General features: G+C 41.4%; 1 protein-coding gene across 2 annotated transcripts in view; it reads right to left on the bottom strand.

Annotated features, from left to right (window-relative positions):
* LOC135556127 (insulin receptor-like) overlaps nucleotides 1-16,314 on the bottom strand; it is a 117,888-nt gene that overhangs the window by 69,839 nt on the left and 31,735 nt on the right. For both annotated transcript variants that reach the window (XM_064989059.1, XM_064989058.1), the window contains exon 2: nucleotides 76-624. In XM_064989059.1, the coding sequence (XP_064845131.1) occupies nucleotides 76-532 (457 nt within the window). In that variant the 5' untranslated portion in view covers nucleotides 533-624. The remainder of the gene's footprint in view (nucleotides 1-75; nucleotides 625-16,314) is intronic.

Here is a 16,314-nt window from a genome sequence, read left to right as displayed (position 1 = left end):
TATACAGTACTCTTTTTTGTGTGTTCTTTACCATTCTTTCAGAAATACTTTAAGTATCTAAAAAAGGCCACTTACTTCTCTGGCAGTGGTTCTGAGTCCAGCAGCGCTCTCCAAAGTGTCCATTGATGGTAGTCTGAGGACAGGTGGTTTTCCCATAGGCCGTGCCTGGGCACACATCCCCACACTCACGGTCATTCTTATTGGCCACGATGTAATTGTCCTCCACTGTGTCCAGGATCTTGGACCAGTCCAGGGTGGAGAGGTAGCAGAGGTCCGGGTTCTTCTCCACCCTTACGGCTCCCCGGGTGATGTTCATGAGGCTCTGGAGCCCCAGCTCCTTAAGGTCCACCATCTCAAACAGAACCAGGGCGTAGTTGAAGAACAGGTTGTTGCCTCGGATCACCGTCAGGTTGGGGAACAGATTGCTGAGGGACTCTAGACCATAGACCCTAAATAGGAGGAGGAAGTCGGTGACAACGGTCAGCTTGGGGTAGCTGAGGCCCCTGAAGTCCACGGGCTTGGCCTTGAACATGAGGAGGATCTTCAAGTGGCCCTCAATTACTGTGCAGTTCTCTAATAACTGCAGGTTGGTCACGTTGTTACGGATATCCTTACTCTGACAGACTGGGGGAAATAGAGCAGGATAAAAAGAGAAGAGAAGACACGTCAGTAGCTGCATAGTAGTAGTGCATTGTATTACTTAGTAATTTCCAGGAACATTCAAACATTCAGCTGATACAAGACAGAAATGTAAATAAATTGACATAACATTGGGTTAGGGTTGGTTTATCAACAGGATGAGTGTAAAATTGTGTGCTAAAAAAACACAAGAGGGAGATAAAACAGTAATACATTACACACAAGGAATCTGAGCAATTCATAAAACTGCTGCATCCTCTAAGCTACTACTGCACGGCACCGCAACACCACACAAGCTGAGGGCCAATCAACCCATTTACCTGTGACTATATTCATGATTATGGTTGCAAAAGGTCGGAAACCTTCCGGTAAATTTCCATGTGAAGTTAAGCCTGGGAATTTGGGGAATGTTGCATAAATTAATCAAAAAAGTTAGCATATAACAGTGATCTTTTTTTGTGGGATACGCAATTCTAGGTCTTGTGGCATATTTTGGTTAAACTATCCCCAATTCAATGGAATTGCAGCCCTCTGCATGCACAGTGGATTCTTCCATCACATGTGCAGTGCACTATTCCATCACATGTACAGCTAATTCTCAAGATCTTGCACACTAATGAGATGCTATTGAGCCCACACTACTACACTGTCTGAGTCAAAGACCACATGCTTTCTGGTATGTTTTGATTACAATACTGGGTGGGGTGAATATATTTTATATGACATACATGTTTTTTGTTAACTAGTAAATAGTAGCCTACAGCAAAGTGTGTTTAAATCATTTCTAACTTGTTAAACATTTCTGCTAGTTAAGTTTGTATGGGTTTCAGCTTGCTTGAGCCTGCTAACTGAGTGTTAACTTCTCTAGGGTAGGGTGCAGCATTTGGAATTTTGGATGAAAAGCGTGCCCAAATTAAACTGCCTTCTACTCAGAAGATAGGATATGCATATAATTGGTATATTTGGATAGAAAACACTAAAGTTTCCAAAACTGTTAAAATAGTGTCTGAGTATAACAGAACTGATTTGGCAGGTGGAAACCTGAGAAAAATCCATTCCGTAGAAGGATTTTTGTTGTTGTTGTAGTTTTCTATTCAATGCCATTACAGTATCCATTGACTTAGGACTCAAATTGCAGTTCCTATGCCTTCCACTAGATGTCAACAGTCTTTAGAAATTGTTTCAGGCTTGTATTCTGAAAAATGAGGGAGTAAGAGCAGTCGGAATGAGTGGAACCTGCCGTGTCACAGAGCTTTTCATGCGCGCGACCAAGAGAGTGCCTTTGTTGTTTACCTTTTATATTGATGACGTTATTGTCCGATTGAAATATTATCGATTATTTAGGCTAAAAACAACCTGAGGATTGAATATAAACATTGTTTGACATATTTCTATGAGCTTTACGGATACAATTTGGATTTTTTTGTCTGCCTGTTGTGACTGCGTTTGAGCCTGTGGATTACTGAAGAAAACAAGAACAAAACTGAGGTTTTTGGATATAAAGAGAGACTATGAACAAAAGGAACATTTATTGAATAAATGAATGTCTTCTGATATGAAGTTCATCAAAGGTAGTGATTCATTTTCTCTATTGCTGCTTTGTGTAACTTCTACTTGGTTGGTTACTGTTTGTAATGATTTGTCTGCTGGGCTATGTTCTCAAATAATCGTAAGGTATGCTTTCGCCGTAAAGCATTTTTTAAATCTGACACAGTGGTTGGATTCACTAGAAGTTAATCTTTAAACCTATGTAAAATAGTTGTATATCTTCTGAAATTTTATAATAAGTATTTCTGTAGTTGAATTTGGCGCTCTGCAATCTCACTGGATGTTGGCCAGGTGGGACGCTAGCGTCCCACATACCCTAGAGAGGTTAATTCACCTGTTTCCATACATGTTTCATTTTAAAACATTTATCTTACAAAGGAGTTGTTTAATCTAAAGTGATTAACAATTTATCTGTACATGGAATTGTATTTGGGATTTTTTTACAATTTTTTTCTTATCTTTACAGGAAAATGCCACGGGCACTATCTGATGTGTGGAAACATTTCACAGCAGCTAATGTAGAAGGAAAAGCTGTGTACATTTGCAGATACTGTGCCAAATAATTTGTGAAAAATGCAACAAAGATGCAGAATTATCTGGCCAATTGCATAAAGTTCCTTCAGTGCTCACAACAAGCAACCTCTGACAAAAGTCGCTCTACTTCTATTCAAGGTGAAAATGATGAATCAGACACCTTATCGATAGCAATAGCTCATGGTCCTCCTGGAATCAGAAGTGCTTTTGACTCAATGGAGGAATGTAGTCAGCGAAACGCGGATGAATGTCTTACTCGAGCTGTATATGAAACTGGTTCACCTCTGATGCTCACAGGCAATGTGCATTGGAAGAGATTTCTGAATGTTCTTCACCCAGCATACACCCCTCCAACCAGACATGCTTGACCTACTAATTTGCTGGATGTTCAGAGTTCAGCATTCAAGTGAAGGTCAAGCAAATCATAGAGAAAGCAGACTGTATTGCAATCATCTCTGACGGGTGGTCTAATGTTAGTGGGCAAGGATTAACTAACCACATCATCTCCACCCCTCAACCAGTATTCGGCAAGAGCACAGACACAAGGGACAACAGACACACCGGTCTCTACAGGCAGTCATCAATGACCTTGGACCACAGAAGGTATTTGCACTGGTGACAGACAATGCAGCAAACATGAAGGCTGCTTGGTCTAAAATGGAGGAATCCTACCATCACATCACACCCATTGGCTGTGCTGCTCAGGCATTGAATCTGCTCCTCAAGGACATCATGGCAAATTTTCATAATTGAAAACAATGGCAACACTACAAGAGAGCCAAGGAAATGGGTAGGTATGTGATGAGTCATCAATTTATAGCAGCAATCTACCTCACCGAGCAAAGTGAGAAGAATAAGAGCACAACATTGAAGCTGCCCAGCAACACCCGTTGGGGTGGTGTTGTCATCATGTTTGACAGTCTCCTGGAGGGGAATGAGTCTCTCCAAGAAATGGCCATATCAGTCTGCTGATATGGACAGCCACATCAAGAGGTTCCTCTTGGTTGATGTATTTTGGGAGAGAGTGGTAAGCAGCCTGAAACCTATAGCAGTAGCCATTGCACGTATTGAAGAAGACAATGCCATCCTGTCTGATGTTCAGACTCTGCTTGCAGATGCAAGAGAAGAAATTCGTACTGCCCTACCCACTTCACTACTGCTGCAAGCAGAGAAAACGCTTTTCGATGTATTTCAGAACTGCAGTTAAGACTTTTGCCTGAAGCCCATACACAACGCAGCGTACATGTTGGACCCCAAGTTTGCTGGCAAGAGCATCCTATCTGGTGCAGAGATCAACAAGGCCTATGGTGTCATCACTACCGTGTCTCGTCACCTTGGCCTTGACGAGGGCAAGGTTCTTGGCAGTCTGGCGAAGTACACTTCCAAGCAATGGCTTTGGGATGGAGATGCAATATGGCAGTCATGCCACCATAGCTCATCAGCCACCTGGCGGAAGGGACTTTGTGGATCTGATTCTCTTTCCCCTGTTGCCTCATCATCCTCCAAATCGCACCAACATCAGCCGCCTCAGATCGCAACTGGTCCTTGTTTGGGAACACGCACACCAAAGCACGTAACAGGCTGACCAATACAAGGGTTGAAAAATTGGTGGCCATCCTGGCAAATTTGAGGCTTTTTGAGCCTGACAAAGAGCCATCCTCAACAAGGTTGAAAGTGAAACTGAAGATGAGGCCTCAGAGGCTGATGTTCAAGATGTGGACATTGACAGAGAAGATGTATGTTGAAAACGCTTTTGGGAGATGCGATGGATCATTCAATATTTCCTTTTGCTGTTCAGTGAAATCATCCCATGTGAAGTCAACTCATTTAATTAAAAGTTCAATTCGTAACTAAATATTTCTCTATTTCTATTGGAAGGATTTAATCATTTGCAATTATGTCTACAGTCGATGTCTAGGGTGGCTGGGGTCTGACAATATTTAGGGCCTTCCTCTGACACTGCCTGGTATAGAGGTCCTGGATGGCAGGAAGCTTGGCCCCTGTTCAGGTGTTGAGTATATCCTTCCCTTCCGACTCATTAAAGAAAAATTATTAGTCCAATTCGAGGTGATTAATTACTGTTCTGATGTCCAGAAGCTCTTTTCGGTCAAGAGACGGTAGCAGCAACATTAAGAACAAAATAAGATAAAAACCATGCAAAAATAAATAAATAAAATAGCATGGTTGGTTAAGAGACAATAAAACGACAGCCATCATCTCCGGCACCATCATCAACAGAGGTAACTCAGTCTTCCTTTCCTGTGACAGTCCTCATGAAAGCCAGTTCATCATAGCTCTTGATGGTTTTTCCGACTGCACAGATGAAACGTTCAAAGTTCATGAAATTTTCCAGATTGACTGACCTTCATGTCTTAATGTAATGATGGACTGCCATTTCTCTTTGCTTATTTGAGCTGTTCTTGCCATAATATGGACTTGGTTTTTTACCAAATAGGGCTCTCCCCTACCATGTCACAAAACAACTGATGGGCTCAATGCATTTAATTCCACAAATTAACTTAACGCACACCTGTTAATTGAAATGCATTCTAGGTGACTGCCAAGACTGTGCAAAGCTGTCATCAAGGCAAAGGGTGGCTACCTTGGCTTAAGAGGGTGCGAACAATGCTGAATGGGTGTGGACAACTTAGAGCTCTTCAGTATGCGTACCAAAACATTCAAAGGCCATTTTCTCAAAAGTGGGGTTAAGTTCAAAGCAGAATTACTCTCCCATTACTCCTCCACTGTAGGGTATTATATACAACTTTCTAGGTATGAGTGTAACCTGAAAATTAGCCGTTATTGGCAGAGAGGAGGGCACACTCTTATTGGTCTATTAACTTATACCGCCTGGTGATGTCAAAAGGCAGTCCAAAAAGCCCACCCAGTCAAACAAGCTGACATTTCTAGGCATTCTTTTCAGACAGCTATTAACCTAAAGGTGCATTGTCAATTTTTTAACAATTAGGAGGTGAACCTTGGAAAATAATTTACTATTCAAATAATGACATTTTTTCAGATGTCCGGTGTTAGGTTCTAAATAAACTAACGGACAACTAGGAAAAGCTCACCAAATTGTTCAGCTGTCTGACCCGACAAATACATGTTCCCACCAGCACAAGGTGAAGTCTCTTCCTCTAAACATTACATATTTAATGCTAGGCAGGAAGTTAAGTGATGTGGCTAATAAACTGTTACTTCCCCCTTAATGTGACCTGACCTGGGTCCCCATTCCTCACTAATCCACAGCTATCCACCCTTAGTGACCGCAACCATGTGATTACCTTTCCTTTACTCAGTAACATTCCAAGCCCCAGGCTCATATACAACCTTAATTGACCCCCCATATACATTCCTCCTACAGATAACCATTAACTTCTGGTGTAGCAAGTATTTAAAATTACAACCCAACAACTGAAACCAGACTGTGGCCCTTCTCCGTCACATAGGATACCTGATGTCTATCAATAACATGTTCTGCATTCCCCTCTCTCCCGCAGTACCATGGACAAGGATATTATAGTTTAGAAGTCAGAACCCATCACTGGATAGTCGACAGTCATAAATTACTAGCAAATGCGCATTAAATCAAATCAAGGTTTGTCACATTGAGGTAGTATGAACATGAATGTAAAGTTAAAGTGACTGCATATATGATAAACATGGCAGAGGTAAACAGTGTTCATGCTGCTTTTCACTGGAAGTTTGGCTAACAACAGTTAGAGAAGTCTGATTTTCACCATGATAGAACTGATTCTCTTACAAAACCCTGATGCCGTTGACCTTACCAGGGGCCACTAGGACCAGTGGAAGAAATTCAGTTACTCAGTATGTGCTTGATATCATTTAATATTTTAAAACGTCCTTTTCCGTCACATCCATAACTCAAGTTTTGTTCCATTACTATTACTTAGAATTTAGTAATTTTGTGTCTACACTTCCCTTATAGGGTTCTACAAATATACACATTTAAAATGTTAAGTCAATTGAGTCATTTTGCCCCTCAAATATAACTAACCAGGATTTTTTTTCATCGCGTGTATAATGGTCGCCCATGAGAAGAAATTAAAAACATTTCATTTAAGTATTCAGACCCTTTCAGGCGAGACTCAAAATTGAACTAAGGTGAATCCTGTTTACATTGATCATCCTTGATGTTATTCAACTTGATTGGAGTCCACTTGAGGTAAATTCAACTGTTTGGACACGATTTAGAAAGGCACACTCCTGTCTATACAAGGTCCGAGGCAGAATTGTGCTGAGGCACAGATCTGGGGATGTGTCGCGGGACGGGAGAGATACTCAGTGGGCCTGGTCTTTGTTTAGGGGGCCTTGTTGTGGCATGGTTTAAATCCTCATCTCTAATTGTTTTGCAAACATGGGGCGTCCCCCGAGACGTTGGATTAGTTCAGCTAAAGATGTTAGGCTACAACACCATTAAGATAAACTGTAGGCGTAGTGTTTCGGTAGTCATACATATTAGGCCTACAGCCCACACAATTTATAACAATCTATTGGGATTAGCTAGAATAATTTACTCAGTATCAGCCTAATATTTAATCTTCTCATGGGCGACCATTATACACGTGATTTAAAAAAAAATCCTGGTTAGTTATATGTGACTTAACATTTTAAATGTGTATATTTGTAGAACCCTATAAGGGAAGTGGAGACACAAAATTACTAAATTCTAAGTAATAGTAACGGAACAAAACTTGAGTTATGGATGTGACGGAAAAGGACGTTTAAAAATAGTAAATGATATCAAGCACATACTGAGTAACTGAATAAACATACAAAAACTCAATTCAAAGTTTTTTATAAACTCATGCTTTGTATTAATCTCACACCCTTTATGAAATGGTACCTCCTCCCCCTTTTGTCCACAAAAGGACACAGGGACTAGACAACTTGACCTGCTGTCACCCTGGAAAGATGTACCCAAATCTTGTGTGGTCATGTCTACTTAAGTACTGCATTAGAGTCAGTCTTTATCCGTTACCAGTCCCACAAACTACCTGTATATACAGAGCATTCAGACTTAATCTAAAATGAATTAAATAATTCTCAATCTAATCACAATACCCAACAATAACAAAGCAAAATGTTAAATTATAGAACATTTAAAAAAACAAAAAACAGAAATAACTTACATAAGTATTCAGACCCTTTGATATACAGTGCCTTGCGAAAGTATTCGGCCCCCTTGAACTTTGCGACCTTTTGCCACATTTCAGGCTTCAAACTTTAAGATATAAAACTATTTTTTTGTTAAGAATCAACAAGTGGGACACAATCATGAAGTGGAACGACATTTATTGGATATTTCAAACTTTTTTAACAAATCAAACACTGAAAAATTGGGAGTGCAAAATTATTCAGCCCCTTTACTTTCAGTGCAGCAAACTCTCTCCAGAAGTTCAGTGAGGATCTCTGAATGATCCAATGTTGACCTAAATGACTAATGATGATAAATACAATCCACCTGTGTGTAATCAAGTCTCCGTATAAATGCACCTGCACTGTGATAGTCTCAGAGGTCCGTTAAAAGCGCAAGAGAGCATCATGAAGAACAAGGAACACACCAGGCAGGTCCGAGATACTGTTGTGAAGAAGTTTAAAGCCGGATTTGGATACAAAATGATTTCCCAAGCTATAAACATCCCAATGAGCACTGTGCAAGCGATAATATTGAAATGGAAGGAGTATCAGACCACTGCAAATCTACCAAGACCTGGCCGTCCCTCTAAACTTTCAGCTCATACAAGGAGAAGACTGATCAGAGATGCAGCCAAGAGGCCCATGATCACTCTGGATGAACTGCAGAGATCTACAGCTGAGGTGGGAGACTCTGTCCATAGGACAACAATCAGTCGTATATTGCACAAATCTGGCCTTTATGGAAGAGTGGCAAGAAGAAAGCCATTTCTTAAAGATATCCATAAAAAGTGTTGTTTAAAGTTTGCCACAAGCTACCTGGGAGACACGCCAAACATGTGGAAGAAGGTGCTCTGGTCAGATGAAACCAAAATTGAACTTTTTGGCAACAATGCAAAACGTTATGTTTGGCGTAAAAGCAACACAGCGCATCACCCTGAACACACCATCCCCACTGTCAAACATGGTGGTGGCAGCATCATGGTTTGGGCCTGCTTTTCTTCAGCAGGGACAGGGAAGATGGTTAAAATTGATGGGAAGATGGATGGAGCCAAATACAGGACCATTCTGGAAGAAAACCTGATGGAGTCTGCAAAAGACCTGAGACTGGGACGGAGATTTGTCTTCCAACAAGACAATGATCCAAAACATAAAGCAAAATCTACAATGGAATGGTTTAAAAATAAACATATCCAGGTGTTAGAATGGCCAAGTCAAAGTCCAGACCTGAATCCAATGGAGAATCTGTGGAAAGAACTGAAAACTGCTGTTCACAAATGCTCTCCATCCAACCTCACTGTGCTCGAGCTGTTTTGCAAGGAGGAATGGGAAACAATTTCAGTCTCTCGATGTGCAAAACTGATAGAGACATACCCCAAGCGACTTACAGCTGTAATCGCAGCAAAAGGTGGCTCTACAAAGTATTAACTTAAGGGGGCAGAATAATTTTGCACGTCCAATTTTTCAGTTTTTGATTTGTTAAAAAAGTTTGAAATATCCAATAAATGTCGTTCCACTTCATGATTGTGTCCCACTTGTTGTTGATTCTTCACAAAAAAATACAGTTTTATATCTTTATGTTTGAAGCCTGAAATGTGGCAAAAGGTCGCAAAGTTCAAGGGGGCCGAATACTTTTAGGTTTACCTTCCAACAAGACAACAACCCTAAGCACACAGCCGAGACAACACAGGAGTGGCTTCGGGACAAGTCTCTGAATGTCCTACAGTGGCCCAGCCAGAGCCTGGACTTGAACTTGGGAGACCTGAAAATAGCTGTGCAGCAACGCTCCCCATCCAACCTGACATAACACACGCGCACACACACACACACACTAACATTTCTAAAAACATGTTCATGCTTGGTCATTATGGGAAATTGTGTGTAGATAAATTAACGGAACAAACTATTTAATCTTAGAATAAGGCTGTAAGGTAACAAAATGTGGAAAAAGTGCAGGGATCCGAATACTTTTCAAATCAGTGTACATTAAAATGTTGTTCTTTTACTTCATGTAGCCAACATATTCATGCGTCGCCTAAGATACTGTTGCACAAACATGCTGATTTAGGCCTACAATAGCACTGGTATCAGGCCGTTTGCTTTAACTCAGTACATTTATTATCAACATTTATTTTTGGCACATCTTGCTAAGAAAAGACAAACTAGCTGTTTGCAGACAGTAATCGTGACATTATAGAACAGCTGGGGATTTCTATTAAGAAACCAAGTGGACAGCAGCATTGTTGTCATCAACATATTGTTCCATCTGCTGCATTGACCATGTAGACTGAAGAAGGGTAAACGGTCAGCAAATGATCTCAAGCAACAACAGCTGCGCTCCTTGAATGACAAAGGGCAGGGCTAGGTGAGAGAGGGAGGGAGAGTGACTACTCAAGTAGCGGAGTAAATTATCAAACAGTGGCGTATCAGATTTAACGAACCAAACACTGAAATACCGTCAAAGAAGGTAAAGTAAAAATCCAAACTGGTCCGTGCATCAATACCGGTATAGTAAAATACGGTATACTGCCTAGCTCTGTGTCTGGTTAACGTACCTCTGCCTGGCCCCATCAACCCGAGACCTCTGCCTGGCCCCATCAGACCCAAGGAACAGAAGAAAGCTCGCCAACCTCTCATGTAGTGACCTTCCCTGTACCGACGATGCCACAGAGGAAATTGTCTTTCGTCTGTTGGGTCAATGGGGTATTCTGAGGCCAAATCTGTGTGTCAATTCCTTAGCTCCATTGTCTATACACAACGCGCACAGTAATAGGCAGTAAAGTAGAAATACTGTACTGGTTTTATTACACAATGTCCAAATACAACCAAACAGCTTTGTCTGTTTGGTCACAGACAAAAGCCTACGAAACAAAGAAAAGCCTATGAAACAGGAAATAAACAGCAAACTGGGAGAGGCCTAAAATATGGGCAGAATGTAACTTCAACACAGAAACATGTGATGCTCCTTTTCATCTTCCCACTTCACTGTCGAGAAGCAACAAGCAGCCTCAAAAGTCTCCCTCGGGGCCCGGACTGACACACAGCCACCCCACAAACTAGAGGTCTGCTGCTGGTAATACACCCTCCCTCCCAGCCCAGTCAGAAACAGATGGATGTCGGTATCTCCACGATCTCTCTTTTATAGGTTGACCGATTATGATTTTTCAACGCCGATACCAATTATTGGAGGACCGAAAAAAGCCGATACCGATTAATCGTCCGATTTATTTATTTATTTGTAATAATAACAATTACTTCAATACTGTATGAACACTTATTTTAACTTAATCTAATACATCAATAAAATTAATTTAGCCTCAAGTAAATAATGAAACATGTTCAATTTGGTTTAAATAATGCAAAAACAAAGTGTTGGAGAAGTAAAAGTGCAAAATGTGCTATGTAAGAAAGCTAACGTTTCAGTTCCTTGCTCAGAACATGAGAACAGATGAAAGCTTGTGGTTCCTTTTAACATGAGTCTTCAATATTCCCAGGTAAGCGGCAGGGTAGCCTAGTGGTTAGAGCGTTGGACTAGTAACTGAAAGGTTGCAAGTTTGAATCCCCGAGCTGACAAGGTACAAATCTGTCGTTCTGCCCCTGAACAGGCAGTTAACCCACTGTTCCTAGGCCGTCATTGAAAATAAGAATTTGTTCTTAACTGACTTGCCTGGTTAAATAAAGGTAAAAATTAAGTTTTAGGTTGTAGTTTTATAGGAATTATAGGACTATTTCCCTCTATACCATTTGTATTTCATTAACCTTTGACTATTTATTATATGTTCTTATAGACACTTTAGTATTGCCAGTGTAACAGTATGGCTTTCGTCTCTCTCCTCGCGCTTCCCTGGGTTCGAACCAGCCACACAACAACAGCCACCATTGAAGCAGCATTACCCATGCAGAGCAAGGGGAACAACTACTAGAAGGCTCAGAGTGAGTGATGTTTGAAACGCTATTAGCGCGCGATAACTAGCTAGCCATTTCACTTCGGTTACACCAGTCTCATCTCGGGAGTTGATAGGCTTGAAGTCATAAACAGCGCAATGCTTGAAGCACAACGAAGAGCTGCTGGCAAAACGCACGAAAGTGCTGTTTGAATGAATGTTTACGCGCCTGCTTCTGCCTACAGATACTTGTATGTTTGTATGCTCAGTCAGATTATATGCAACGCAGTACACGCTAGATAATATCTAGTAATATCATCAACCATGTGTAGTTAACTAGTGATTATGATTGATTGGTTTTTATAAGATAAGTTTAATGCTAGCTAGCAACTTACCTTGGCTTACTGCATTCGAGTAACAGGCAGTCTCCTTGTGGAGTGCAACGAGAAAGAGGCAGGTCGTTATTGTGTTGGACTAGTTAACTGTAAGGTTGCGAGATTGAATCCCCTGAGCAGACAGGGTGAAAATCTGTCGTTCTGCCCCTGAACAGGCAGTTAACCCACTGTTCCTAGGCCGTCATTGAAAATAAGAATGTGTTCTTAACTGACTTGCCTAGTTAAATGTGGGCATCATTTTTATTTGTATTTCTTTTTTAAATCGGCTCCCAAAAATACAGATTTCTGTTTGTTATGAAAACTTGAAATCGGCCCTAAGTAATTGGTCAACCTTTAATCTCTTTCAACTTCCTGACAAAGCCTTCGGAAAATGCTGCCAAAAGAACTAGCCTCCATGTTTACAATTCAACGTCAAATCAGGAGAGAAAAGTCTTTAGAAATAACCCTCTGAATTCAGATTTCAGAGGCAAAACCATTCCTCTGATGGTGTGGCCTTAGATGCTCCTATTAAACCGTTATGGCTTCCTCTCCTAGAAGGAAGGGTGCCACACAGAGAGATGATCAATAAGTGCAGGAAGAATTGCAGCTAACAGACGAGAGGGGGCTCTCGCCCTCGACACAGAGTGGCTGCAGTAAAGAGCCTCGCCTGGCTGCCTGGGCTCGCCCCTTGGGAGTCCTGCTTTGCTCCTGACGGCCATTACACTTAAGGTCCAATGCAGACATTTTTATTTCAATATCAAATCATTTCTGGGTAACAATTAAGTAACTTAGTGTGATTCTTTTTGACCATTTTAAATGAAAACAAACAAAAAAAATTGCAAAAAGTAATTTCTCAAGCAAGACTGTCTTGGAGTGGTCTAAGTGGCAGAGAGGTTTGGAAGTCTTTCTTATTGGTATACTAAGTAATTTACTGTCTGGTGAAGACACCAGGCAGGCCAAAACACCATCCCACCAAACAGGCTGAAATTGTAGGTGGTGTTTTCAAACAGTTCTTGCACTAAAAGGGCATTACCATAATTTTAAAGTGTGAAAAAAAATAACATAAATCACATGACTGCACTGGGCCTTTAATTTTATGTCCACATAAAAGACCTGCAGGGTCTGACACTCATGTCTGTGTGTCTGCTCTGCTCCCTCCCCCTGCTGAGCAGAGCCCATTCACTCACTCAGCTAACAGGAACAGACAGATACTGCATGGAACAGGGACAGTTCATGAGCCAGCCGGCCAATTATGCACTGGTGTCAATTGGACAGATAAGCCCTGAATGTTGACAGGTTTAGCGAGTTCACATCTCAAATTGCAATTGACCCTTCGCTAAGCCACGCCCCCCTTGGTCACTATTGCAAACTCAGACAACATTCTCCCAGGAAGCCCAATTCCCCATTCAACCGCTGGCAAAATCCCCTCACAATAATCTCAAACTGTGTTTCTAATACACAATGAAATTATACACAGACAACCCCTTTGTTAATCAGGAAATGCTTGGGTATGTTGTAATGGACTGTCATTTACAAGTGCTTCAAGGGAACCTGGTAAACTTATGTTTATAGCTAGTGTAGCTTCCCACTGAATGGCTCATGTCAGCATGCACTCAAAGCGATAACTTCTGGAGCTAACTAGTGCTCTCAAATTGTATCCTGATGTCAACAGTAGATGGGAGTTGTAGTCATAACATTGCTAACTTAGCTAACACAGTACATTTAGAAAAAAAACAAGTTATATTAAGGGGCTAGCTAGCTAGCGTTAGCACGTTTGGTGGTCAATGAGATAGAGCTAGCTAACAAGCTGAGCTAGCAAGCAACGTATAATGTTGCACTAGAAAAATAAATACTCCAACAGGCTCTGCATTTCAGGAATAATAGTAGTAAGTACTCCGGGTACACTGCTAGATTATTTTGCCATTTATTTTTTAAAGAAATGTATCAGTTTTGCCATAGTCCTCACTGGCTTTGATGCGATTTATATGTGAGCTTGTCCGGGCTGTCGGACTCGACGACAGTTGCAAACCATTAGAGTGCTAAAATTGGTAGCCCAAAATTCTGGGGCCGGGGCTTAGCGAACAGTCAATTACTCAAAACAACATTTCATGGGTTTAATTGTCACTTATAGTGAGCCAGGTGGGTATATCAGTGAAGTATTCCCGTTATCAGGATTGGATGAAAGGACATGCCAAGCCGTGGTCAATTCCAACGTCACAGGGGGAGTTGTAGGGAGAATTAGATGGCTCGGTGTAGGAGAGCACACCTAGTGAGGAGTTAAACTGGCATTCTCAGCATGTTAAGAGTGTGAAGCACTCCGTAGTAGCCTCCGCTACAGATGATAAAAACGGTCATTGCACTGCAGCCCTCTCTGGAACAGGGCCACACTAGGAAATGAGACTGAGACGGAGGAAACAAGAGGGAGGTAAGTGAGACATGGGGAGCGAGATCAAGGGAGAGAGGCGGACGTAGAGGGGAACCAACAGGTGACCTCAATGGGGTGCTTGTTGGTGCTGTAGGCCATCAGGTCACACTGCCTACTGATGGAAAGCCTCAGTCTGCCCACAGACCATGTCAAGTCAGCCCAGCAGGCCCCCTTCTTCCTCCCTCTCGCCATTCATCTCTCCATCAAAGTCTCCTCTCCTAATTCACTCCATTGCAATCTTCTCTCCTTGACTTGTGTGTCTTTACACCCCCCCCCCCCCCCCCCAGGCCAGCAGCCCTTACCTCAACACTTGTCTTTTTATTAGCCCTCACTGGAACCGTGAAGACTACAGCTCCGCTCACATACACAGCAGCCCTGCCCGTCAACACATTCCTCACAGGCAAACACCAGGGGTAACTAATACTTGGCCTGAAGGACCCCTAATAAGGAAAGGGCGGTCCTCTTGGTAAAGACAGCTGCATTTAAAAATGCACAGGTAGAGTATATTATGAACACGTTGGCCATATTCAGGAAAACTTAACACTTCTTTAAACTTTTTTATTCCTATTAGGTTGTTCCAAATCATTTCAGAAAGCCAATTTGGGTTAGAGGTCGATCGATTAATCTGAATGGCCGATTAATTATGGCTGATTTCAAGTTTTCATAACAATCGGAAATGCAGATTTATTTATTTATTTTTAATACCTTTATTTAACTAGGCAAGTCAGTTAAGAACACATTCTTATTTTCAATGACGGCCTAGGAACGGTGGGTTAACTGCCTCGTTCAGGAGCAAAACGAAAGATTTCCACCTTGTAAGCTCAGAGGATCCAATCTTGCAACCTCACAGTTAACTAGTCCAACACAATAACGACCTGCCGCTCTCTCATTGCACTCCACAAGGAGACTGCCTGTTACTCGAATGCAGTAAGCCAATGTAAGTTGCTAGCTAGCATTAAACTTATCTTATAAAAAAAATCAATCATAATCACTAGTTAACTACACATGGTTGATGATATTACTAGTTTATCTAGCATGTCCTGCGTTGCACATAATCTGATTGAGCATACAAGAATCTGTAGGCAGAAGCAGGTGCGTAAACATTCATTCAAACAGCACTTTCGTGCTTTTTGCCAGCAGCTCTTCGTTGTGCTTCAAGCATTGCCCTATTTATGACTTCAAGCCTATCAACTCCCGAGATGAGGCTGGTGTAACTGAAGTGAAATGGCTAGCTAGTTTGAAACGCTATTAGCGTGCACTAACATCACTCACTTTGAGCCTTCTAGTAGTTGTTCCCATTGCTCTGTATGGGTAACGCTGCTTCGATGGTGGCTGTTGTCGTTGTGTTGCTGGTTAGAGCCCAGGGCGAGGAGAGGGAGGAAGCTATACTGTTACACTGGCAACACTAAAGTGCCTATAAGAACATCCAATAGTCAAAGGTATATAATATACAAATGGTATATAGGGAAATAGTCCTATAATTCCTATAATAACTTCAACCTAAAACTTCTTACCTGGGAGTATTGAAGACTCATTTCAAAAAGGAACCACCAGCTTTCATATGTTCTGAGCAAGGAACTGAAACGTTAACTTTCTTACATAGCACATATTGCACTTTTACTTTCTTCTCCAACACTGGGTTTTGCATTATTAAAACCAAATTGAACATGTTTCACTATTTACTTGAGGCTAAATTGATTTTATTGATGTATTATATTAAGTTAAAATAAGTGTTCATTCAGTATTGTTGTAA

This window comes from Oncorhynchus masou, chromosome 15 (assembly GCF_036934945.1).
Source record: "Oncorhynchus masou masou isolate Uvic2021 chromosome 15, UVic_Omas_1.1, whole genome shotgun sequence".
NCBI classification, from domain to species: Eukaryota; Metazoa; Chordata; class Actinopteri; order Salmoniformes; family Salmonidae; genus Oncorhynchus; species Oncorhynchus masou.
This window is presented reverse-complemented; position numbering and strand designations above follow the sequence as displayed.